The following is a 27,322-nucleotide window of genomic DNA, read 5'->3' on the forward strand; positions in this document are numbered from 1 at the left end:
CAAAGAAGCCCCCAGGCAATGATATATGTGGCAGTTAAATTGCTTTACCCCATGATCTTCTAAATTCACCACCTGCTATTAGTTACTCACCCAGCCCTCAAAACCTACAAGTTTAACCACTTCATCACCTTTTCCATCTCTAATCCTTCATGTTAATTCTGCCATCTGTTCTATAAACAATCTTTAAGATCTAGTTCTTTCCTTTTTCACACAGGATACACCTACAACTATTTCATAATTCTCGTCCCTGTCCAAATACCTATTGTGAAAAGGAAGACTTCATCTTAAGCTTTACGCAGTTCAAAACAGATAAAGGTTGCCTCCAGAGGATGGATTTTATTTTTGTTAAAAAGCAAGCTAGAGTAGTTGGGACTGCGGGGTGGGGGGGGGGACGGGGGCGGGGGGCAGGTAGCAATACATTTAACAGAAGTGAAAATTTAGCTTCTTTGTTTTCAGTATTTTCATAGCAATTAATTCTGGACAATTGATAATCCTGCCAAGTATTAAAGCGGTAAATCCTGCAGAATAAGCTCTGCACCATATCAGTATAGTAACAGAGTAAATAGTATTACCGCAATACAAGCAATAGTAGCAGATGAAAGCTTCCAATGAGCTAGAGTTAGCTCATGAGGCACTATTTAGACTACGGCAGGCCTAGTTCTCTTCTGATCAAAAATCACAGTTACACATTTTCAACCCAATACCTTTTGAAAAAAATTAATCTACCATCATCTGGATCAGAACTCATACCTCAGCTATTTGAGAGCTCTTTGTCACTGAAATAGCTTAACAAGTCTGTCTCCACCCTCTCCGATGCAGGTATGTAAGTAATCTAAGTCCCATAACTCTTAAGTTTCTCCAAACCAGCTGTCTTCATGACTTGCAATAGATAACCATGTATACCCAGATTTCACAAGCACATTGTAAAGACAATAGAGGCGGTGTAGTATTTATACAGGCCTGCCTGCTGCAACCTGACTGATCACAATTTAGAAACTCTCTTCCTTCTTGATTTACTGCCTACTCTCAAACAATTTTTGAGGCATTAATAAAAAGAGGTCAGTCACAGCAGCAAGAAAAAAATCCCAAACATACATGACTGTTACACATACAAGGTATATTTGTATTTTGATTGTCATACCCGTACTAGCTGCTCATTCCTAAAGCTTGTGAGGTTGCTTCAAAGAAGCACCTAATCATTTGTATGATACAATCTTTGGTGAAAAAAATAAAACAGATTACTTGTTCGACTAGCCATCACTGCTCACTATCATCTCCACATCTGTATTCTACAACTGATCTCCAAGCCCAGGAGCTGCAGGACACTGACACTGCCTCCTTTACCAACTTCTTTGCCAGTGTCTCAATATTGTATTTTCACTCATTAAGTACCAGAGAATTTACAGCGTTAAAAGCCTTACAAGACTAGTATAGTAGGCTACAGTTCTGTTGCTGTTTCCACACAGTTAAGTTTGAACAAGTACTAGTTATAACTCTTCCTAGAAATCGTTGGCTGTGATCCTTTCCAGCACTCTCACACAAAAGGCTAAAACAAAGTAAAAATCCACTGTATTAGTGATACTACTGAAACACAACTTATGCTACACACTATTGCTGAATATATACCATGCCTTACAACTACCTATTGACTCATTATCTAGCTCAGCACACAGGGCATTTTAAGTTTTTATTTTAGACATGAAAGTCCACTGTACTTCAGCACCTCCAGGTAAATAAAAATATCAACCTATTTCAAAAGTCCTAAGAATCTGGAGCCCTTATGACTAGCTAAGCAGATGGTTTTAGTTAAAAAGTAGATTAATTAATCACAGCATCTATTGTAACTGCAGCAATTCTAATGAATAGAAGAAATTACTCAAGCTCTAGAACAGGAAGTTTTGTAACTACAAGGCAGGACAAAGTTCCTCAGTGTAGAGCTGGCAAACAATTAGAATATTAGTACATGTAACAGTAAAAAGGGCCTTGTTTAGAAACACACAGTAAAGTCTGGTTGGATAAGTGGACTGGGCACTAACTTTTCCATTTTTATTCTTGCACAAGAATGTGAAGGTAAGATTAGTTTAACTATTGTGCACAGTTCTTTAACCTCACACTTAGGGGCAGGGATGTTGCCTTTATCATCTGAAACAAAAATATGCAGTGGTGAACATCTTGAGCTAGCTGAATGACCCTTTGCTTTGTTGAGACTTCAGCTTAGAAATGGCTTTCAAAAAAAAAACCCAGACATGCCTAGACACACATTTCAGTTCTATAAATTCACAAGTGCCACAGTCACACGATACTAAAAGTGTCTTTCTTCTATTTTCAGTATGGAAAATGCATTTTTGAAAACAACAAATTATATTAGTTGCATTCTCTGCTTTAATCAGCTACCATTCTGATAGAAAAACATCATCTAGTACTCATTTTGAAATTCAAGTACAGCAACCATAACACAAAACCCACAGATTAGGTACAGTGGGCTTCGAACTGAATTAAAAAGAATGATCCAACATTAAGTCTTTCCATGGGACACAAAAGACATTTGGTACCAGAACCAGACCTACTAAAAGGCCTAGAATAACGTTGCAAACACCAAAAATAGTGCACAATTCAGACAATGCACCAAGAAGTCATTGTCCCTTTTATTTTATGACTTATTCTAATAGGAGTGAAGGACTTCTATTTGTGCACCAAAAAATTCAAGAGTTTCAGACGGTGGTCCTAAGAAGTGTCCCTGCTACGCAGACATTTTTATGATGGAGGTAATGGGTAGCAAGGTAGAAATGTCTCTGAAAGAAGTTTACCTTAAAACAAAGTCACCGGCTCATATTGTGAGGAAACTTTTAAATAACCTCGCTGGACAGCAAAGCAACAGCTTTTTTTCCCCCCTTTGGTGTAAAAACATTATGCACAGTAAGTAATGCAGTTTCTTACATATACTTTTTAGCCCAGTTTCTCTCTCTAGTTTGGGGAACAAACTATCTGCAAAATCATATTCAACTTTAGTAGATTTCGTTCTTCTCATACAAGAACAAAGAAAGGCATTGAACTAGGCATAACACAAACCCAGGTCACTGCCTGGTCTGGAAACAGCTCTGAGTAACCTGGAGGTAGCTATAATGGGTTTATGTAAAATTTTGGTGGAGTTCTCGCCTATGTCACACAATAATGTCAAAATAACTTATTTTTACTCAACGCCCCTGTGAGCTTCCTTAAGACTAAAACTTTCCTGGACTTATCCCATTCCTGCCCCTGTGCAACTATAGCTGTACAGCTGGCAGGACAAGAAATAACAGCCCATGTTATTTAATGTCAGTATTTTTGACTAGTGACACTATATTGACAACATTGAACTATCAGACTCCCCCACAGTAATGCCTTAGTGATTCAATAATGGTTCTCCTCACCCTGCAAAGCCAGGCATTTAAAAAAACATTTATTGCCTCCCTGTTCCTGAGAAAAGCCACCTTCCTATCTCTTGTTAAATTAAATTAACTCCAGTTAATGTAAGAGCTAAATAGATGTCAGCATGGGATAGAATATTAAATATTAGCATCACCGTTTTAAGAGGCCTGATCCTTAAATAGATAACGAATTTTTAAAATTGTTAAACATACATTGTTTACTCAGTATTCTGTGAACTGATTTAGGTTTATAAAAATGCATTTGGAAACTCTGCTCTAGAACCAGATTTTAGAATTCCAAATTGAAAAAATATAGTAGATCTTCATTTTATGCAATTCAACCAAAGCTCATGCCCCAGCCCCACCTCCCTCCCATTTTAATTCCTGATCATTTTAAAATCATGTCCAATTAAAAATTGCTAAGAGACACATTCCAGGCTCTGTAGTGAACAATATAAATGTATCCTTTCACTTCAAACCAAGTTTGTTTTGGAACATCGATACTGATAAAACAGTTTTAGTTGTAATCTAGAAGCTTTTCATGCTGAATAATACAAATGCCTCTAAGATCAACTCATGAGTGAGCTACTTTTAGAAAGGAATTTAGTTGAATGAGCCTTTTTCCTTCCAATTTCAGATATCATCTGCCCTCACTGTGCAACCCATATAGCATGTTCTATCTAAGTGTTCAAGCTGGTCCCTGCTTTCCCTTATTTAGATCATTGTCATTTCTTAAAGAAGACTTCTAATCTAACAAGCAAAGCTTCTTAAGATATTAATGCTTCAAAACCTTGAATTCCCGTCTCTCATTTTTAAGGCTATATATTTCTGAATTGATGAATCAGTGGCTGAAACCCCACCCAGGAAGATTCTTCACTCTTAAAGACATTCCAGCAAAATGCTTGCAACTGAGTTGACTAGCTACAAGAGGAAAGTGATAAAAGCTGAAATATTCTTTAGTCCATTCAGTGTGATGCAGATGAACTGCATCTGATATGCCTTTTTTTTTCTTCCATCTGATACTTCAGTGCCTGAAGTTTCCTCTTTCAATGAATACAATTACAAGAGTTTTCCCCTTCTTACAACTAATCTGTTTCCTGTGCTTGGTTGAAGTTTCATGGTCTTTCAGCATCTGCTTTTACAAAAGACTACTTGCTGTTTAAAGGGTCCCTCCCTGTAATTTTCCATTGATTCTTTTGCAATACTTCTTCCAGTTGAAAGCTTGATAGAAAGGGTGTCTCTCTATCTTTCTGAACCAGGCCAAGAAATCAAGTTATTCGAGGTTTAAAAAAAAAAAAAAAAAAAAAACACACACACCACACAGTGCTTTACATACACCTTAAAAAAAAAAAAAAAAATCACGTATTGCTTCCAGAAGGCAAAATAGGCCTTAATCAACTTTCGTTAAGCACTACAAGTAAAATCAATCATAAGCCTAAAGGTTAAACACTTATACTTGTTGCCTAGGACACCTCAGGAAGAAAAAGAGAAAGAAAGGTGGGATGCCTTGGTGTTGCATCTCTAGTGAAAATGAAGTAGTTGACTAGGCTAGACAATTGTGATGCTTAACTTTTAGGACACTAAAGAAGAGACTAATTTCATCTCGACCGACCAAACTGCAGCATTTAGTAACTGCCTTGTTTCCAGTCAAGAGAATGACCTTCACTCTAACCAGTGAGCCTCAGTTCCCACCAGTTTGGGAAAACGGGTTTTTAAACTAGATAGATACTGCCTGGCCAGGTTACTCATTATGTACCTTGTTCCCTCAGGCCTTTTTTTAAGCACTGTAGAACAGAGAAGAAAAATGTTGTGCCTGTTCTGTGGAACACTTTGGTACAGAACTTTTTTTTTTTTAAGTCAAAATGCCTTTTTTTTTTCCTTCTCCTCTGAAAGTCAGCTCAGAAGGCAGGCACTTATTTACAGAGAAGAGACTGGACTTTTGGTGAAAGCGCAAAACTTCACTTTGTCAAAGTAAACGTGAAGAAAATTAAGTACAGAGCACAAGTCCATCAGGGGAACTTAAAAGGTAAGTTTATACAAACGGAGGGCGTGAAATAGAAAAGGGAGTTTTCTGCTTATACTCAAGATAGATCAGTACATTTGAAACTGAGGACAGTCTTATTAACCTTTCTTGCAATGAACTGTTTAGGTTTTTATGTTAGTGGTAGATATGCAAGAATGATACAAATCTGCATAATAAACCCTTTAATTTTCTTTTTACTAGTCCTGGGACTAGTCAAATCACGTAGAAAATTTCAGACTCTGGACATCCAAGTATTAGAGGTTGAATAATCAGTACTTCTATATACTTATAAAAATAACCTCTGTGCTACAAAAAGAAAGCTCAAAGGAAATACAGTGTAAAAGTAATATATTACAAAAGGTCTGTACTACATTTGTAAATGGTGAATACAATGTGAGCAAGGAAAAAACCTCGCTAGCTTGTGAAGCAACTGTGCAGGTTACATCGGTCCGACCAGAGGCTGAGACAAAGCAGCTGAAGCTACTGCAGTTATGCTTTCATGGCATTGCTTCTCAAACAGACTAAATTAAGAAATCATACTTAAGATATCTGTTCTATAAATATCTCCGTTTTCATTTAGATGCACACGTAGCCCATTTCAAATATCTCGTGACAAACTGTTTAACTGAAATATTCATGGAACAGGTCAAAGAAAGAATACTAGTCTCCAGAAAAGAACCAAGTCAGACAGGGAAACCTTCCTGAATTTTACCAAGATATTAAAACTCCCTTTTTTGTGCAAGTGAGTATGTAACAGAAGTAAGTATCTTGATTACATTCTGTATTGCAACTGCTTGTATTGCTTTGATTTGGTGCAGAATTGGAAAAAAAAAAAAGAGGGAGGATAACCCATTACCTAATCTAGTAGTACATCATGAAGACAGTTGTGTCTGCACAAGAGGGCAGAGAAAGGAGAGAGAAGAAACAGACAACAACAACAACAACAAAAAAACAACAACAAAAATTAATCACAGGAGCAGACAAGACTACCTTAGTAGTGCAGCTTTTTTTCAATTCATTATAGGCTTAGATGGCTTTTTTTCTGATGCCAAATAGGCAGTAAAGTGCCCACTGGATGTATTCAGTCCAAGACGATAAAACATACTGCTTAAACCTCAGAAGATGTTTTGTTTCCTCCCCTGCCCAACAAGGTAAAAACCCCAGGAGTTGTAATTTGTAATTTCTAAGTACTAACTACTAATTTATTTGGAATAATTTCCGAAGAACAGCAAAGGATAGCTTCACTGAAGAAAACAGAGTTTTTTGAGACAAAATTGCAACATTATGATTTAACGAAAACAACGAGGAAGGGTAAGCTCCTTTATGCTTGAGTGACAAGACATGTAGATCTCATTTTTCATTCTAAAGAAACTGCTAGCGAAAGGGTCAGGACTGAGCATGCTACAGGGTGCAAGTACGGAGGTCAAAATTCCACATCAAACTCCGTTTACGGTTCTGGTAGGGAAGTTAACAGAAAGTACAGCATAACACCTTGAGCCCTATGAATTGTAGACAGATTTTTTTTTTTTTTTAAGCTAGGCATTTACCCAGAATCTTCTACTGAAAGAAGAAGAATTCTAGTTAAAGTGAGCCAGAAACCCAATTTAATTGCACTTCTGTTTCTTGGGCCAGGGAAAAAGTGGGAACTTCACCCCAGCATTGCTTTAAGGAAAAACAGGAGCTTCCCAGTGAGACAATGTAGACCATGGGTGTCCAACTCATTTTCACCGGGGGGCCCACGTCAGCCTCGCGGTTGCCTTCAAAGGGCTGAATGTCATTTTAGGTGACATTTGGCCCTTTGAAGGCAACCACGAGGCTGACGTGGGCCCCCTGGTGAAAATGAGTTGGACACTCCAATGTAGAGCATACAAGCAAGCATCTTTTGAACAGTAGACTCACACAGCACTGCTGTTATCCAAGATGTGAAGCAACACTAACTGCTTGGGCCAAAAAATGTCTCAACTCTAGGAGGAACCTCAGCCTTTAGATCTGATATCTAGATCTTTGGTTACTGAACTGTATTATTTAATCAGAAAACTGCTTCCAACCATGAGGGGAGACCCTGAACAGAAGAGGTAGAACACATAACCGAGTACTCCGAGGAATCCTGGCCAATGCCCCTGCCCAACACGGCAGCATGCGGGCATCAGCTCAAGCGAATCTTATCACAAAAGGTGTAAGGTCAAAACGCAGTGCGCCTGAAGACCATCCTCGAAAAGATACCAATGTACAGCTAAAATGGGAGAAAAGAATGTATGCTGGTAGTACCAAGTCCAGTCCTGAGAGGACAACCTGGGCATTAAGGCACTTTTTACAAGTTTGTCCTAAGCAATAGCAAGGATTTAAGCTAACAGAACAACTCTGCTTTTTAGTAAGCATAATAGTTACTGCAAAGGTGGTGAGGGAAATCAATTAATTTAAATACATATCACCTGCACACTTCGATCTTATTGCCTTTGGGGTTTCAGTGGTTTTAAAGTTCGCACATGGTATGATCTTTCGTGACTGTCAATAGCAGACCATTATTATTGTCTTTCCTTCTGATCTCTATGTATGCATTTAGTTAAAATAATCCTTTCATTTAAGACAGCAGGACTACAGCTGCTATTTCAAAATATTCCTAAACATGCCTAGGAAAGTAGCAAACTAAGAGGTTGAAATGAAAATATTAAACATCTTCCACTAACTACGTTCACCCTCCAATATACATTAGAGAGAAATGTGTTGTTAAGTACTGTTGCATGCACTTGCACATAAAGTTTTCCAACTTTGCTCTGTTATTCGTGGTTCACACACTGTCCTTTTAAGCACTGAATTTTTCAACTGGTTCACCCCTCACCCACAACTGCAGATATTGTCTAAACTTCTGAAGTCTCCTTTGAAATTAAAGAGAATATTTTCTTTAAAAGGGAGCAAAGGACAAGTGCAGAAAAATAACATGGCTCTTTTTCATATTGGTTCACAGAGCTTTCATAGAGTACTAAAAACAATATGAAGGGTAATTTATTTCACTTTCATAACAAGGGTCTGCTTTCCATATGCTAGAAGAAACACAGAATTCTCCATTATCAATTAAGACAGGTTTCGTGTTTTATTTACAGATAATCTTTTCTTCATTGAAAGCCTTCTTCAAAAGCTATTCAAGTTTTTGTTGGTGGCTGGTTTTGTTCTGTGTGGTTTTTTTTTTTTTGAACATACTGCTTTGCAACTACAATGACATAAACAGACCCAAACATACCAAAGCCTTTCATTCTCCGCCTAGAAGCAGATAAATGGACATTTCATTTACCTTTCTGTCCTTTACTTCTTCTGAAAGAAAACAAGATTCCCTTGACTTCATATTGAAGTGTATTTTGGAGCTCTTAAGCAGCAGAAAAAAAAATTTAAAAAAAATCAACAATTAAATTCAATCTGTGAACCATTAGCAGCAGAGTAGAAGGAGGTATTGGACAGACTGGAAAATTAACAGTGTTTCTCATCCACTTAGAAGTTGAACAGTCAGCCAAGAACAATGGGGAGAAAGAGGCATCAAGCATAAAAAAGAAGCGGTAAGCTGAACCTTGGTAAGCCTCTAGATAAGTTTCTCTGCTACAAGTCCCTACAAGGCTTTCCCAATTGTTAAGTACTTCACAGACCAGGAAAAAGACATCTCTTTAAAACCTGGGGACTTCCAAGCCTGAGATTGACTCAAAAGCTGATTCTCACCATGTCCCGGTTCCCAGCACTTTTTAAGGAATAAGCAAGGCAGTTGCATCAGGTATCTGTTCTGAGAAAAAGTGCCCACCCAAATTATGCTGCTTTGGCTCTGGCCAAGACACACACCTAAGCATAGCAAAAGGCACCAAGACTGTTTTGGTAAGACACTTACTTTTCTTTCACTGACCCAAATAGCTTGCAGATCAAATTATGCTTTAAGTGGAGTAAAGGCTACACTTTACCCTTGTTTTGCCTCTCTACTTAGAAAATTACAGGTAAGTCCACCAACACACACACAAAAAGATGCTGTGTGTATACACATGTATATAAACTTAACTCTAACATCTGCTCAAAAAAACAAAATGGCAATTGACCCCTTCTTTCTTCCTCCTCCTGTGCCTCTCCAATATACCCCCTCAAACAAGGGATAGTATTTTATTTCACCAAGCCTTCCTTCAGAGTTTAAGACCGTTCCTTTCACATCTGTAAGTCAGTAATTTTATCTGCCTTTTATAGTGTGAAGCATCAGGAATAACAGAGCATTTTATTTTTCCAAAGCTAAGCAAGTTGTTTATTAAATCTTCAACATCTCCAAGATAATACACACAAAAAAGATTAACAGGAATTCATCTGTCTACACTCACAGAAAGAGGTAAGTTTTTTCCTCACTTTGTACATCTGCCCAGGTATTCTGAGAAATCCAATGCAAGTTTTTACTTCCCCAAGCAGCCACCTCACTATTCCTTCTGAATGCTTAGATCAGAAGTTTGAATGCCTGCAGTCTAGTTAACTGCACTGCAGTCTGGTTAACTGCACTTCATGACACTGTTTTAGAGATCACAAAGTAAATCTGGCTACAGCCATTCTGAACACTTCTAGCCCTACAGTTCTGCTGTCTGTGTTCAAGGTCTGTATGTTTCACTTCATGTAATCAAATGGGCAAACTCAAATCTCTTGCTGGCCTTCTCAGCCTTACTTGGTTTCACTCACAATGCTTCCACCACCACCACTACATTTACAAGCACTTTCCAGGGTGGAATAGCTTCTTGCTGCATCATCATAAGAAGAGCACCCGATGCACAGTAGCTAAGGGCCATCTGGAATTCAGGAAACTATTAACTTAGGTAACAATTTATGATTTGCCTTGGCAGGCAGCTAAGCCAAAGTGCTCTGAGTTTGTGATCCACCTCTCTTTCCCAGAACAAAGTTACCAGCTCACCTTCTGAGACTGAAATACTTCTACCATCCCTCCAGTGGCTTAGAAAATACTCCATTATTATTCTAATGTGTTTTGTTGTTTGGGTTTGGTTTGCTTGTTTTTAAACTCTATGCAATACTTCCTATGTATGAACACACGCAAAATTTTATTTCCTTTCGCATATACCTCTCCACCCACTCCTCAAAACCTCTTGTCAGCTTCTCTGTTTCCCCACACACACTTGCACTGTACCATGCTACCTAGCTGGACTCCTTTGCTGCTAGTAGTAGTAGCTGCAGACTCAGTAGTGGGGAGAGACTTACACTGGTCACTCGACGGTAGATCTGCGCAGCATTTTGGCACTCGGAATAAGGATACTCAGACGTGGCCATCTCTAGCATACACATCCCAAAAGCATATACATCAACGGATTCATCGTATTTCTCCTCATACATCTCAGGGGCCATGAACTCTGGGGTACCTTAAATTAAAAGAACGATTCAGACTCTAAATGTCTCAAAGCGAGCAGAGGCTGCTGGCGTTACTCACCGCAGGAGGAAGTGGATGGGCAGACCTGTGAGACAAGAGAAAGTGGAGGCAAAAAGAAGAGGGAGGAAACCCTTAGTCACTCTGTTGCATCAACATACTTGTGAGTCTTCCATTGCAAGGCCTTTATGAAATAAGAATGGCATGAAAGGACCGATGCAATTCCTGTTTTATGCGTGTTAGATAATATAAATATTCGAGCAGACTGGATTGGGCTGGAGTCAAATGGAGGAGAGAGGATAAGATGACGGGAAAACTGTAGACTAGCCATAGGCTGCAAACCAAATACTAAGAGGAGTTAAGACACTTACCTTCTCTCCTGTAAGAAAGGAGGTACATTAAACCTTGTTTCAAAAATTACCCGACTGCCCTCTGCTGCAAAAGAAGTAGTATTGGTAAGAGCCCACAGCTAGTCTCTGACCTGGTGCTCTCCATCTCTTTGAAGTAGAATAGTTCAGGAAAGGCCTTGCAGTGAAAAACTCTCTTGTTACAAATGTCAATCTTTGTGAAAAAAGGATAAAAAGTAATTTTCTGCAAAGGCCACTCACCAGAGCCCTTTTCTTCATATACTTACCTTCCCACCTGCAGTATATTTATAGGCCTACTGCAGATACAGGCATTAGTGAGGGACATCCTACAGTCAAAAATACTCAGAAATACAGAGAGATTGAGTTACAGGCATAGAGCGTGAGATTCAACAAGTCCCATTTAAATAGTGTGCAGAAAAATTATTGCCCAGTGAAGCATCACAGCGTACCCTCTGTAAGCAAAGGGATTGCCATTATATGATCAGATTTACTTTAAGCCAGAGATGCAAGTTTGCTTTTTGTAAATTTAAGCATAGAATTATTTCCTGCAGACACCAGATTCAAGTCAGTTTACAAATCATCCTATAGCCACATTGCTTGTTTTCACCACACTTAACCAAAAAAAGAGGATGTAATTGCAGGCATTTATCCAAAGGCTAACTGTTAACAGATAGCTAGATATGAAGTAGTAATTTTCCAATGATAAATGTGAGGATAAGACAAGTATGCTTAAGAAAAATCTATTTTTTGATACTGTAACTTTTTCTTTCCTATCAATACTTTGACCTGGTGAAGAAGCAGGAAATATTTCAGCGACAGCTTGCAAGACAATTTACAGGTATGAACTGATCCCATCTAGGAATCTAGTATAGGACTGTTGAGTAACAACCGCATTTTAGCAAGCTCTAAATGCTGAGAGTGAGAACAACTTCATTCCCTGCCTATTCACTCAGCTATGAAAACAAAGCTGATAAAACCAATTCTTTAAAGAATTCACAAGAAAGACTACAGTAATTCTGTCAAACCAATTTCTGAAAAAGGTTATTAGCGGATACATAAGAACAGAGCAAGTATAAAAGCAATACTTCCCCAATGCATCCTCCTAACTTACATAAATCCACCTTCTACAAACTCCCTAAGTAAGGCATTATACCACAGTCTGACTGTGACATAAAATATATATATCAACTTTGATATACTTTAGTTTCTGATTACTCAAAGAGATTTAATATTAAGCCCTGGTGACAATTTAAAAAAATTTGCTGTATAAATTAATGCTAGACTAAATATCAAAATGTTGTTTGGTCACCAAAATGTATTTGTAAATTCCTTAAAGCATCATATTAAAGCTGAGATTTATATGTAGTCAAGAGTGGTTTTATCAACCATGTTGCACTAAATCATTGGGCAGAGCAATGAATCTATATTCCAAAATACTTGATATTAACATACAAATACAAAAAGTACAACGAAAATTTCAATATGTAATCTCATCAGGAACACAGAATGACCTCAAGAGTCAAGAAACAAAGCCTACACATTTTTCAGGCTTTGAACCATGTACCTTTGTAATCATATTTTTAAGGAAAGCTCTTACAAGACTCAAGTTTCGAAATAGGTAGACTGGCTCACCAGCCTCCAAATCAGGAGAGGCTTACCTATCACACTTTTGGCAAAAGAAGCTCGTTTCAGGGTTGCCAGCCCGAGGTCTCCAATCTTGACTGATCCAGTGGGGCCAGTAATGAAGATGTTGTCGCATTTTAAGTCTCTATGAATAATGGGAGGAGTGCGCGTGTGTAGAAATTGTAAGCCTTTCAGTATCTGACGGCACCAGCTTCGCAGTACTTTAATTTTCATCACTTTAAATCTTTTCAAATACCTAATGAAAAAAGTTACAGTAAGTTACATAGATTCTGCTAACAAGTAGTAGATTATGCTGTATCAGTTGCTGCTCTGAAGTAAGAAAGCAATAAAGAGATGCACAAATTTCAACTTTACTTTCTATTGAAAAATCTACATGGGCATTCCAAGACTTCAGAGGAGCTGAAGATGACTTCCCCTCCTAAAACTTAAGCTGCCCCACTCATAATTTCTACCCGTTTTCTTCTAGCCAGGAAACTGTAGTGCTGGAAGATAAAAGTGAAATGCTTGATCTATAGCTAATAATTCATTTGCATACAAAGTCACTCTATGGTAATCAGGCAGTTGGCTTGCTAAGTTTCAAGGCACCACTTCCCTAAAAAAAGAGTTAAAAATTTGCGTATTACAACTATTCTTTATCTATTCATTTAAAAGTTTTTTTTCTTACCTACCTTTTATTCTGAAACTGCTTAAATAGTTATAACCTTTCCGTTGATTAAATATGACTGTGCGGGAAGGTGGGGCACCAGAGCCCAAATGCTAATAACAACCAAGGAGAGTTCTTGCAAACCATGGGAGAGCTCTGAAGTCATTACACCTTAAAGTTGTTACACCTGGTTACATTTTAAACCTGCTTCAAATTCGCTTGTTGAGTTGCCAAGCAAACTAGAAATTCCTAGAGATCACTTCCCTGGTGCCAGACGGGGTTCTATGATCTCAGTCTGTTTGATACTACTCACTACTTTGAAAGTATGGACAGATATGGATGGGATGTGGAAATCTTTAAAAAGGCTCTGTCAAATAATTGACATGGGAGAGTTCATACATAAGGTCAGTATCCCTCTGCAGGTAGAATATGACCCAACCTTAATTTTTCTAACATTGCCTCTTTTTAAAATCCCACATCAGAAGAGTCAAATTTCATACCAAAAATGTTTTTCAATGCTTATGACTTAAGACTACAATCTTATTCTACTCCTTAACTTCAACAGATTAGAGAGGCCACAAGGTAAATAACCTATGACAGTATTCTAGGGCTTTCTGGCAGTGTATTCTCACAACCCCTCTTCAGGTAAAACAATTTTAAATGAAGAGCTGTTGTTTTCTTCCTTTTGAAAAAGTATGGGCTGGAATACATTTGGAGAAAAGAACTAGCATGTGTGTACAGCAAGGACTTTATTCTTATTCAGCCAATGTTACTCAAAGACCAGTTTCAGGCTACCGCAAGACTGGTAGTAAATTCTGTGACCAGCATGGAGTCTAGCGACCAGAGTCTTAAAATAAAACTAAGTCATGTTCAATTATTCTGTGGTAGTGTTCAGTCTCTTCTGCATACCCATTTAATCAGGACAAAAAGTCTTGACAAAAATCACATGATTCAACACCAAAATAAAAACGCAGCATATTAATCCCTTTTACTTTAATTTCTCCAGTTCAAAAGAAGATCTGGAAAAATCAAGCTCCTGACAATAATCCTGCTGTGAAAACGGATCTGTAAAGGCAATCAGGACCCAGCTCCAGAAGGAAATCCAGTCTCAAAACAGAATGTAAAGACAGGCATGGAAAAAGGCGAGGAAGGAGACAAACTGAAGGAGGTTCTGGATCACATCAGCTACCACTTGAATTCTTGCTATTGACACAACCCTCATTCATCTCTCTTGAGCCTGTTCCAAAGATCACATGGTAGGGGCACTTCAGTTCAGCATCTGGAATCCCTAATTACATTCTTGGTTTCAAATATGCTAGTCTACTGCCAGCTTCTCACTGTTAAAGGACCTGTGTCCAACCCTCATCCAGCATCCTGCAGTGTTGCTGTCATTTTTCCATAACACTGTCATGAACTAAGTCACATGTCACTTAAGGCAGAAAACACTTCAAAATGGAAACATATATAAGTATATAAAAATAGAGGCAAGCCTACTGGCCAGTATGTTTTCAATATTCCTAGTATCGTAGGATAACTCAGGCTTGAAGAGATGTCAGGAGAGTTTCTAGTCTAAGTTTCTGCTCAAGGTAGGGTCAGCCACGGTTACTCTGGGATGTAGCCAACCAAGTTTCTAGTATCTCCAAGGACGGAGCCTGCACAATGTCCTGAGAGAACCCATTCCACTGTGTGACTGTCACCACTGAAACAGCTTCTCTTTGTATCAGTCTGAACCTCTTATTTCAATTTATGCCTGTTGTTTCCAATCCTCCCACTATGTACCACTGTGAAGAGCCTGACTGACTCCCTCATATGCCCTGCAAGGCTGCTGTTTGGTCTGCCCCAAAGGATCCTCTTCTTCAGGATGACTAAGCCAAGTTCCCTCAGTTTTTCCTCACAGAGCAGGTATGCCAGCACCTGACCATCTTGGTGGCCACGCCTCCCCTGAACTTGCTCCTGCTTAATCACTGTCTTTCTTGCGTATTTTACAGGGTAGTATTCAATTTTTTAAAAAGATAGCTATTTGACATTGCACGGAATAAAAGCAAAGATGAGAACACAAGGCTTTCTTAATAGTTAGCTTCAACGAATAGAGAGAAACAGGAACTAGAGTTTGGCTGTCTCAAGGTTTGGTGGGGCTTTTTCAGGCAGGAAGGCTGCTGACATATAGCATCTCAGCTCGAGGAGCTATAGGAAACCCTAAGTTGGTAGAGGTTGTTATGAAGGCATGTGCCCTACCAGACAGCTGACACATTCATTTAGTGTGGATCAGAAACACACACTACAACAGCCTCACACAAAAGTAGTGGCCAAGACCCAGGTCAGATTAAAAATTGCTGTCTTCATAAACAGTATAATTAAGACTTAAAATAGACAACTCCTTTTTTTTTTCCTTCCAAATATTTTAATTCCATAATAGCATACAATAGCACAAAGCAGTTTAAATATTTACAACAATTGAGCTGTAAAACTTTTCCACTGGTAAGCGAAAGTTCAGGAACTTTTCTTCATGCAAAATTAGAAATTTGCCCTAACAGCATTTGAAAAGAATGAGCCCACAGTATTTTAATATTATTTATGTGTGTATCTAAATGTATACAAATATTAAAAAAAAAAGGAACATTTTCTTTAAGATATCACCATGCGTTTCTTCTGTTCACTTTTTTACATCAAGTGACAACAATGTCTGTGTCCCAAATCTCAAAATTAGCAACATGCCACTTGTATTAAATGCAGGTAATGTAAGCATACTGAAAAAAGATACGGAAGCAATAGCCAAATATTATAAGCAAACTAGTGTGCAGTGTAAATCTTGGAATATGGTACAAGTAAGTACTTAACGATATTAAATTGGGCACATCAGAAATTTCCCATGTAGTTTACCTGTCAAACCTCAAGTGAAGTGGACAAGAATAAACTAAATCACAATTATAACACAAACTACACAATAGTGAGGAAAAAAGCCACCCAGGAGTCTACTGCTTAAAAAAATCTTCTGTTAGTTCTCTCTGAATAAAAAGACCTTCATACTTCACAGTATAAAACAATCCCACAGCCAGCAAATCTGAGGTATTTCTTCCTACCAACACCCTACTTTATGTTTGCCTGTTATTTCTATATTATCTTGCTTATGCCTCCACATAACAAGCCAATCCAAATAGGGGAGAAATGAGTAAAAAAGTGAGAAAAAAGTGAAATCTAACACTACATATTCTAGCATAAAATTAGGTAACTTTCTTTAAAGGCTTCTATACAGAGCTGTAAAATCTTTACTTTGCTACTGCTCCCAAAAAAAGCACATGAAGTAACAGATCTATTATTTTACCTGACCTATCGACCTCAGAAGAGTCTTCCCTGAACACATGGCTAAAAAGAAAGTTGCAGCATCTTTAGCCCTCCAGCACTATTTCAAGAGACAAACACTTCCCTGTACATGCAGTCCAGACTCCCAAAGAGACATTTTTTCCTTCTTTAAGTATGTCCATTTGTGGCTATCAATAAGCATCATAAAAACATAAGACATTCACAGGCTATTTTAACCAACTAGATTGCAAATTGTTTCCAGCTCCTACAGCCTGCTGACACATTTAATGCCTCTCCAAGACTTAAATAGGCACTGAATTAAGACAACAACCCACAATTCCTGAATTTCAAACGCTGGCAGTTTTATTTCCGTAGATTAATGGTGACTGGATGCTCTAAAACAAGCTCACAGCTCTGCAAGTTTCTCCAGTGGAAGGCAAAGGCGTGATTTCAGCGCAACTCCTCACAGGTTCCACATGCCACCAGAGGGCCCCCGCAGCAGTTTCATTTCTTAGTGTCTACTTTTAACTCTGGCTCAAAAATAAACCTAGTTTCACTCATCTACTACTTCGCAGGTTGAAATTGCAGGCATTTGCATACTTTCAGATTTTTGTTAGGTACTACTTCACAAAGTTTCAGCTAAACAGATAGGTGGTGGGTTTGTGGGGTTTTTTTACTTTTTACATATTATTTGTCCTGCAGTAACACCCCAAACCTCCTCAATAAGGCAAACTAATTCATGCTTTGAACTCTACAAACAAACTCTTGCTAACTGGAAGGCAGCTGGCGAGGAAAATGAAAGATTCTGAGAAGTTAAAATAAGCTTTGTCTTCCTGAGCTCTCAAAATCTGGAAGTTTTCTGCATATTCCTACTAGGACATCACAAGGAAAAAATCTGACAAGCTTGCAAACTTAAAGGATGTTCCACCATACTCTGTAGTGCTAATAAGACTCTTCTTAAACAAGAAGTCTGAAATATCATCTATTTTGAGTGCTCTGATTTTGTGCTGATTCTTGTATGATTTGACACGCCTTAATTTACTTACGTTTTCAATGTTCCAGATGTCATGAGTTCCGTCACAAGAACAATACATTTTTTTCCTTTGACTGTAGACTCCCAGGAATCATAGAATCTGACAATATTGGGATGCTGAAGCCCTTTCAGCATCCCAGCTTCCTCTTTAAATCTTTGTCGCTCTGACTTGGACAGCTTCCGATCCTAATGAAAAAGAAAAGGTACGTCAGAAAGCTTTGCTTTATTTCTTATTCAGAGAAGCAGCAACTTGAAAGTTGAGTACAGTCAGTGAACAAGTAAATCAGCAGTTTTAAATGCCATTTTGTTTACAATTACCTTTAAATACTCTATTTAGAAGACATATTATAGTCTTTTTTTATCCTGTTTTTTCCTTACTATCTGACTGCTCTCAGGGGTAAGAATTGGGAGTCTGTAGATTATCTCCTCTTCCTGTTTTCTCTTTTGCTACTCTAAAGTCATTGCCTGACTTGAGGTGCAAGGGGTACAATGTCCTCAAATATTGAAGTGTTCAAGAGCAAACAAAATTGGATCATCTAAAGCTTCTCTCTCAGGCTGTACAAAACAATAATCTTTAGTTATTCCTATATGCATAATATCCAGACTCCTGGTAACAGATTGGATTAGCCCTCCATATAGGGACTAGACCATCAAACCTCTCTAACATATAATATGTATGTACAACTACAGAAGAACAAGGGAACAAGTTGGATTTTCTTTGATTAAAAGCATGACCGCATGATTGAGCAAGTTTCCTGTAATCTAGCATCAAGGAAAACAAAAACGTAACTCACACTAGAGACAGAAAGCAATCTTTTGGCCAAGGACAGATCATGAAAAAGCATTCCTGGAAAATATTGCTGTATTACCTACCAAAAACTGGCCATCGAATATCATTAGGACTCTGAACAGCTATTACCAGAATAAGCTGCACATCTCAAGAGAAAACAGTCATTCAGTGCTATAAACTTACCAACGCACAAGCCATATTAGACAGACTGATCAACTGAGATAAATATACATATATGGCTTGTATTAAAAATTAAAAAAAAAAATTAAAAAAAATCACAATTCGGGATATGCTTGAAGCCCAGAATTTTAGAATCACTGTTTCAGCAGTTATTTAGGAATAACCAGTGGCCTCTTTGTCAAATCTGAGTAATAATTTTAAGTCACTCCATTCCATATTTCCTTTTCAATTAAAAGGAGATAGTAAAAACATGCAGGGTTTACTTATACTGCTCACAAATTCCTATTAACCTCCAGGCAGTAATTCTTCTTCCTTTGTTTACAGGTAATGTGTTTTCTCAATACCAAACAGCATGCTAATATCTAAACCATCCTATATTCACTTAGATTATTGAATTTTTCTAAGAGGTTCACACAGTATCTCTGGCCATGGAAAAACTTCATTTCCAGATGAAGCTCTAGTTTTCAGAAGTTTAAGAGTCTTCCAGGTGAAAGTTTGAAAACAGGTTTGAAATTACCTCAGCTATGAATGTCAACCACATATGTACTTTTATGGTTGCTTAGGAAGATGCAAAATTCTTAAGTCTCACAAATTTAGTCTATAGACACCAAAAGCATTCAATCCTGCAACTATTTCCTTATGCAGAAATTAGCGCTACCACCTCTTCTCACTCCTGCATAAGCAAACTTGCACAAATTTCAATATGTGTTTGCAGAAATACTCTGCAAACATTTCAGTATTCACATTGCAGTATTCACACCTGCTTAGGTGTTGTTTTTTTTAAATATGGAATCAATACTTCATTTGAGCTATCTTACCCATCTAATAACTTTCTTTTCATTACAACAAACATGGCAGCATAAGTTCTGTTCAAAACCAGTTAATTTTGACTGCTACAAACAGCTGATAGAGAAAAGCAGTGAGCTGCAATAGGTACATCACTCAACAAGGCCATCCACACATGCTTTCAAGAAACACTCAGTGCTTCAAGCAATACAAAATTGCAATAAAAATCATTCTTACAGTAAAATAAAGCAGTCTTCTCAGCCTCTGCACTTGATGCACATAATCCACATTTTAAAGTTACTGTATAGCTGTAAATACAATTATTATATACAGTAATGATAAAAACAAGGCTGCAACAATTACTTGTATGCCACTTAAATTTAGCTATGTAACATGAACACCTCCATTTGGTTTTGTCCAAAACCTGGATTTTAGATACATATTTGGACTAAATTTCCTTTATTTTGTGCATTCTAACAAGTTATCTACCATGAACACTACTAACCAGTTTTATACTGCACTTGACATTAAATTCTCATCTTACTCTATGTAAACCTAATCTCCCTTAAGGGTCTTACTCAGTGGTAAGTTTTCCCTACCACTGTACTACTAGCCCCAAATAGAAACTTAGAAGTGGTAATCACTCTTATCAATGAATAGGCATGCATATTTTGACTCATTTCTCTTTCTGGTCACATCAATGGTAGCATCACGTTCCTGCAAACATATCTGTGACATTTAAAACAGACACTCAGCACTTCAGTGCTGGCATTAAAAAATCCCACCAAGACAGTGACAATATACCAAGTAATTCAACACTGCTTTGAAAGTCACAGTGCCCTAATGATCTGGGAGAAGTTTGGGCACAAACACTGGCCAACAAATTTCACCCAGGGAGGACAGCTATGTTTTTGCAACCAAGGAAACATCGCACCCTTCAGCAGCATACTGCAGCAGTAAACGTGAACATTAAACAGAGCCATAAGAAAAAGACAGAGAGGCCACTTGTTTCATAAGACTAGCAATGCATACTGCCTTTAACTGCCCTCATTTCCTTGGATACACAACCCATACACTCATCCATAACAGTTATTTATATTTCTTTCCTTAAAGGAACACTAACACTAGGAAACAGAAAAGGGTGAATATACTTCAAACAACCTTCATGTTCAGGAAAATATTGAGATCTCATGTACAATTACACAGACAAAATGAATCTGTATACATAATGACTGGCTACGCTCCCACAAACTACATTCTAATGCAACCCGCGAATAGCCTACAGGCTAACATGCAATTTAAAAATGGTAAGTACACTTTCAAAACTCAAGTACTCCATATACCAGAACTTTAAAGCATTTGAGACAGTAAGATATCCCAGACTGCACAGAGATGGACTAGAATAAAGCTCATCTCAACTACTACATTTTGGCATCCTTTGAACTGTTAGAATGGACAAATGTGACTTCATGTTCTTTCTTGTACAAAGACGCAATTTAAGCAGCTGCAGCTACTAAAACATTAAGATAAGCAAGAAAATAGAGCACCATACATAATTTGAGAGACCGAGAAATACCAGCCACATTATGTATGAATACTTGGGGAAGGGCAAGGGAATGAGAATATCTTGGTATCACATGAAATCCACACACAATCTACACACAGCAGAGCTGTAGCAGAGAGAAAGAAGCCATCATCACTTACTGAGAATTTAAAAGAGCATTTTTCAAGAATTTGGGAAGGGGATAGCTTTCACAATCCTCTGTTATAAGTGTGTACTCCAAGAGACTCAAAGGTCCAGATGTGTCTTTTCAACAAGGCAGCTACTTGGGGCAATACTTGGAACCCACTGTGGTCGTTGAGCTGGAGTCTACAGGAATGAAAGACTCTCAGCTCTATCTCCACCTCTAAAGAGGTCGCAAAAAGTTTGTGGCATATCAACCAAAATAAGCACTCCATTTGATTAAGTTATCTTGAGGGTGAACCAAATAAGATGATCTATCTTCTGAAGCTTTTTTCCTGTAACTCATAGTCTAAATAGGTATATAGTATATAGATGGATCTTTTCAGCATGTATTTGCTGTTTTCATCTGGAAGCAAAACAGAGGTTTCACAACTTAACGTTCCAGTATCACGAAGTATAAAATTGGTTAAACAAATGCAATATTTTCTTTGATTTTTATTTTATTTTTACATCAAACAGCCGGAAACTAAACAAAATATAAAGACACATAAGTTGCCTTTGCATAAGCCATGGAAACTTGAACAACTTTATAAAGAAACCATTACTTTAAGAACCGTTAATAATATATGGGTTGATATACTATCCTTCAAAGATCAATTTGATTTGGAATTCCTACTAGTAAAATTTAAAAAACAGACACCCTCCCTCCTTCCTCAGTCTCTTTTTTTTTTTTTACCATAATGAAACAACCTTAGACAAAGTTCTAAGCCTAGAAGTTAGCAAATCACATTCTTGTATCTTGGGTTAGCACATGCTGAGCAGATATAGCCCAAATATTTAAAAATACACAAAGCTGTCAAAGTGTAGGAGAGCTTGCTTCCTAAAATGGATTTAACTATCCCATTAAATGGCCAGCATTGTTCTTCCTGAACTGATAGCTTCCCTGGAGGACTTGAGTGTCACATCCCAGTCACTGGGCTGCCCTTCCAACAAACTGAAACAGATGCATCAAGCCCACTCCGTTCATTTCATTCATGCCTTTCCACCTACATTAAATTGTTTTGACAAGCCAGGACAAACAGCAAGGCTTCCCAGCATGTGACCCATGGTTCTACAGTGCCAGGGGCCTGAACGGAGACAGGCAGCAAGTGAAGCGATTGTTCAGCTCAGAATGATTCAATAAGCTTTTCTTGGCTGTTTCCATTTATCCATGTACTTCTACGATTTCTTTTGGTCATGAAAGAGCAATCAGAGGTGTTTACATTATTCAATGTAAAACAGGGATCTTGGTCGTCATGATAAACCAGGTATATAGGTTTACTCTTTCACTAATGTACTTAAATTTACAGGAGCATGAATTACACACAGAACTTTTACTCCTCCTTTCTATCCCTGTACCCAGGTGCATTATACAAATGCAAAAAACCCAACCCAAAACAACTCCCCACCGCCAAGATTAGATATCATACCAAGTCACAAAAAACAAAGCTCATCAGCAAAAATGCCTATGTTCCTTTGGTGATTTTTTTCAGCCAAGGTTTAACATCCACTCAACATCCTTAAAGAAGAAAGAAAATATATTTCTGGCACCTAAATTAATCTTAAATTTCAACTGAGTTGCCCACATAGCCATTGGGTCTAAGTAATTCCTCATACACTTTCCTTTCTAATTTTCCACATTCCTTTTGATTTCTGTCCTATTAGCATCATGACAAGAAAGCACATCACACTACTGCACGGGGTTGCAGAGCCCGGCTCAGACACCTGAGGCAACAGGAAAGCCATCTAAGCAAAGCATCATACTTTGCTCAGGCCATGTAAGTCTACCCGTCATCCAGACCGAGCCTAACTAAAGGTCTTCTCAGCCCCACTGTCCATTTTTACTGACACCAAATGGCCTGAGCTACATCCTAGGACAATCCAGCAGGCACTAAATGGACATAGTTGTGCAGAAGACACACACTGTACTTCAGTCTCAAACACATGCTACAGGACACCAAGCAAGTGGGTAACAAGAGAAATACTTTATGTGAAAGGAACTAGGTTGGCTAAATCATGCTCTACATCCTCAAAGGTGATTTTCTGTTTCTTAATATCAAGTACAAATAATATAGCAAAAGTTCCAGGGAACCTTTCTGCACAACAGAACAAACCTGACCCTGAAATCCTCCCATGGTCCCAATCTTCTACAAAGTAGTACACTCACAGGTGACAGAGATCAACTTTAAACTGGTTTTTTTTAAAAAAAAAAAAGCAGCTCAGCATGTGAGCCACTACACAACTTGGAGAGCTGCTCCCTGTTCCACATTATTAGGAAGATAATAAAGAGGAAACAAAGACTGTATGTTTTGCATACTATGGACACGTTTTACTAGGTTTCTGCATATCCTACTGCTAGATCCAGAAATTCTACATAGCTGTAGTGCAGAGATAGTTAGTGGGTTGTTGGGGTTTTTTATTAAACTACACTAGAGCAACACTCTGCAGCTTTTATCCAAAGAGATGCACTAGAAAGCACAGTAGAAAAAATTAGTAGCAATCAACTGTCTTCAAGTGATGTGATCTGAAATCATACAGCCATGACAGACTTCAAAGTGCTGCTAAATTATACATTGCCTATAGGTAAATTATCTGTGCTGAGGTTACACCAAGCAGCATTTTATCAAGCTTCCCAAATTACTGAAAATTTGAGGGGAAGACACTGCTGTTCCCAGCCTATTATTCAGAGGAAGAAGTAGCATACAGAAGAGACAAATGTTCTTCTGTGTGCATTTCTGCAGCATATGAGAAAGGCTTTGCAAGCCTTTTAGGCAAGGTTAATGAGGGGTCACCAGAGGAGAAGCTAGCAAGACTGCGCTCTGATATTCAGCACTGTTAATGGAACGAGGGCTTTGTGGGCTGCAGTGTTCTCATCCTGAAAACATCTAGCAGTTAAGAGGAGAAATGAGCACAGTGACCATTGAGCTAGATTAACAAAATATCAACAAAGAATCCACTGAGCTTAAAAATCATCCAGCATTGCACAATTAGTACCTAGAAATTGAAGTCTCGGGACTTAAGAACTGCATCTACTTTTCTGTGCCAACACACACTACTTCAGACTTACCAGTGTTAAAGACTAGGTTGAGTGAAAAAATTAAGGTAGGGAGAGAGATTGTCCAAAATGCATCCCTGTACAGCAACAGACTTGAAAATTCATCAGGGATCTGCACTGATCCTTCTACCAGTATACCTTTCTACAAACCACTGAACACAAGAAACTGATTAAATGGAGCTGAACAGCTGTTTTTCCAAAGCTTCTTTTCAATAAAGCTGCAGTGCCCAAAATCACACAGTTTTGGGGAAGAATACAACACACACTCTCTTTTTTGCATTAGACTGCAAACTCCCAAAACAATGACTTGCAATGGAAGAAAAGCAGGTAACCATATCGATACTGAAGAAATAGTATGTGGATCTGAGGATCTCATTATTCCTGCATTCCAGATGCTGATAACTGGTACTTAGAATCATAGAATTATTTAGGTTGGAAACAAACTTCAAGATCATCGAGTCCAACCATAAGCATAACACTGACAAGTCCACCTCTAAACCATGCCCCTAAGAACCTTGTCTAAAGGCCTTTTAAACACCTCCAGGGATAGTGACTCAACCACTTCCCTGGGTAGCCTGTTCCAAAGCTTGACAATCCTTTTGGTGAAGATATTTTTCCTAATATCCAACCTAACCCCGCCCGGTGCAACTTGAGGCCATTTCCTCTCATCCTATCTCTTGCTGCTTCGGAGAAGAGACCAACACCCTCCATGCTACAACCTCCTTTCAGGTAGTTGTAGACAGCAATAAGGTCTCCCCTCAGCCTCCTTTTCTCCAGGCTAAACAGCCCCAGTTCCCTCAGCTGCTCCTCATCAGACCCTTCAGCCTCGTCACCCTCCTCTGAACTCTCTCCAGCACCTCAAAGTCTTTCTTGTACTGAGGAGCCCAAAACCTTTCAGTCCCTTTCCTCCTCATCTTATATTGAAGAGGGAAGACAAAGTTCCTGAGCATGGGTAGCGGAATGAAATGCAATGCTAAGTTGACACTTACTGAAAGTGCAATTTCACATTGCTCCTTGGCAAGTCTCCACAAGAAGAATCAGTTTTATATAACCTACAGCCAGCCTTCATGAAGTAAGCAAATAACCTTGAGAAAGATAACACTGAAGTACGGTAGACATACCTAGCACAATGGAAAAGAGGAGGCTTAAAACACTTACTTATTATACCTTTCAAAGTTCCTGATTAAGGATAAATATTTTTTGTAGGCTTCCTCTTACATCAGGTATTTAAAATGCTTTAAGTTTCAGGAAAGTACACAAGTAGTCAACCTAAGTGAAAGGTTGAGGGATTACTCACATTAGTTGTACAGTTTCCTGGTAAAAAGCATCTACCTGTACATGCTCTTCTGTATTTTCATTTCTAGCATTTCAATGCACAACAGCAGTAGGACAGCAGAAAATTAATTAGAAGATGCAGTTCGTTTGTTAAAAACACATAAAGAATAAAATTGCTTCTTGTCCTTTCTCTTGCCATTGTAAGTGATACAGCAAACGTATGCAAGTTTATTGCTGCTGCTGGAAGGTTAAAATTAAAGAAACAAATTACACGTATCTTGACGGAGATGATACTTGGGTAAACTGATGGCAGGAGGAAGAAGAGGAGGGAAATGAAACTGTCAGTGATCAAACAGAAAGGGAACAGACAGAAGCCTTCATCAGTCAGGACTTAGTCTCAAGAAGTCAATTATAAATATCTTGAAAGAATCAATCCTTGAGTAAGCTGCAGGAAAAAATAAACAGAACTTTGTCTTAAGGTTGAAGGAAGAGCATCTACAACTAGAGCCTATGTATGTGACTGCAAGATACCGGCACTGCTTCTGATTTTATCCTGCGATTGTCTGTCAGTTTTGATGAATCTAAGATTCACCACCACAGGGGAAGTGGGGAGAATACCACCAATAATTTATATTCCTCTGATATGGTCATTTCCCACTTTTACATGTGCAGTAGCACCTGTGCCAGCAGTAGTAGTAGCAGCATCTAAGACACCTGGTGGCAGCAATGTCATAGGCTTAACATATGCAGTGAGAGTCTCCTGATAACAGAAAAACAAAGCATCAGAACTGAAGTTTGTGCTTGCTGGCACCAAGTTCTAGCATCATCAAACACAACTGACCAGTAACTAGTCACAATTATACAGTCCCTTCCAGGTCTTCAGCTAGAAAAAGAGATGTTGGCTAAATCCTCAAGTTTCAAGGATCCTATAATTCATTAGAACATTCAGAACAAGTCTACTGCTGGCATTGTGACTGCTCTACAGGAAGCAGGCAGCAAGGAGTAACTAGACCATGCAAAAACAAAGATACTTCAAAAAAAAAAAAAGCTAGGAACACTGCAGATATGAGCTCACTAACTTGGTCAAACACAAAGCCATTCTGCCTTCCTCACATCAAATAAATGGCAGAAGTAGGATCGGAAGTGTAAGGAGTATGCAAATAAAATCTGCATCAGGAACACAGAAGCAGAAAAACACACTGTTTCTGTGCGGGACAACAGTGGATCACAATGTTTCCTCTTTATGTAAGGTCACGAGAAATCTTAAAGCATGACTCCCAATAAAAAAGTTTATCTTTTGTTACAGTAGCACTGCAGGAATTTTTGTTTTCAGCAATACCAAAGATAACTACACTGCTACACTTGTGCACTTCAATACCACGCAGGATACCAAATGGAAGGCTCATGCCTAATGCTCACCACAGACAGATGCCAGTATGCTGCCTAGAGCCTGGGGCAACCAGCTATACCTCAAGTCCCTCTTGAAAAGATAATGACAGAGAAGAGAACCTGTACAACCCCATAAGGGCTAGAATAGTCTGGCTGGCTGACAGGCCAGAATTTGGACAGTGTAGTTTTTCCAGTTTTCACTTCAATTTTAAGAAGCATATGACATACCTCACAGTAAAGCACCTTGCTTTTCTCTGGAAAAATCAAACATCAGCAAAACAGTACCACGTGTGAGTCTCTACTGGATTACTAGCTTGTTTTCCAGA

The 27,322-nt window shown here is 38.4% G+C and overlaps 1 protein-coding gene across 12 annotated transcripts in view; it reads right to left on the reverse strand.

The window, feature by feature from the left end:
* The window catches only part of WNK1 (WNK lysine deficient protein kinase 1), a 107,418-nt gene that overhangs the window by 53,660 nt on the left and 26,436 nt on the right, over window positions 1-27,322 (reverse strand). For all 12 annotated transcript variants that reach the window (XM_065626909.1, XM_065626911.1, XM_065626910.1 and 9 more), the window contains exons 2-4: window positions 17,812-17,984; window positions 12,837-13,057; window positions 10,648-10,805 (exon numbers count right to left, since the gene is read on the reverse strand). In XM_065626909.1, the coding sequence (XP_065482981.1) occupies window positions 10,648-10,805; window positions 12,837-13,057; window positions 17,812-17,984 (552 nt within the window). The remainder of the gene's footprint in view (window positions 1-10,647; window positions 10,806-12,836; window positions 13,058-17,811; window positions 17,985-27,322) is intronic.

The sequence above is a fragment of the Caloenas nicobarica genome, chromosome 1 (genome assembly GCF_036013445.1).
Source record: "Caloenas nicobarica isolate bCalNic1 chromosome 1, bCalNic1.hap1, whole genome shotgun sequence".
In the NCBI taxonomy this organism is placed as follows: domain Eukaryota; kingdom Metazoa; phylum Chordata; class Aves; order Columbiformes; family Columbidae; genus Caloenas; species Caloenas nicobarica.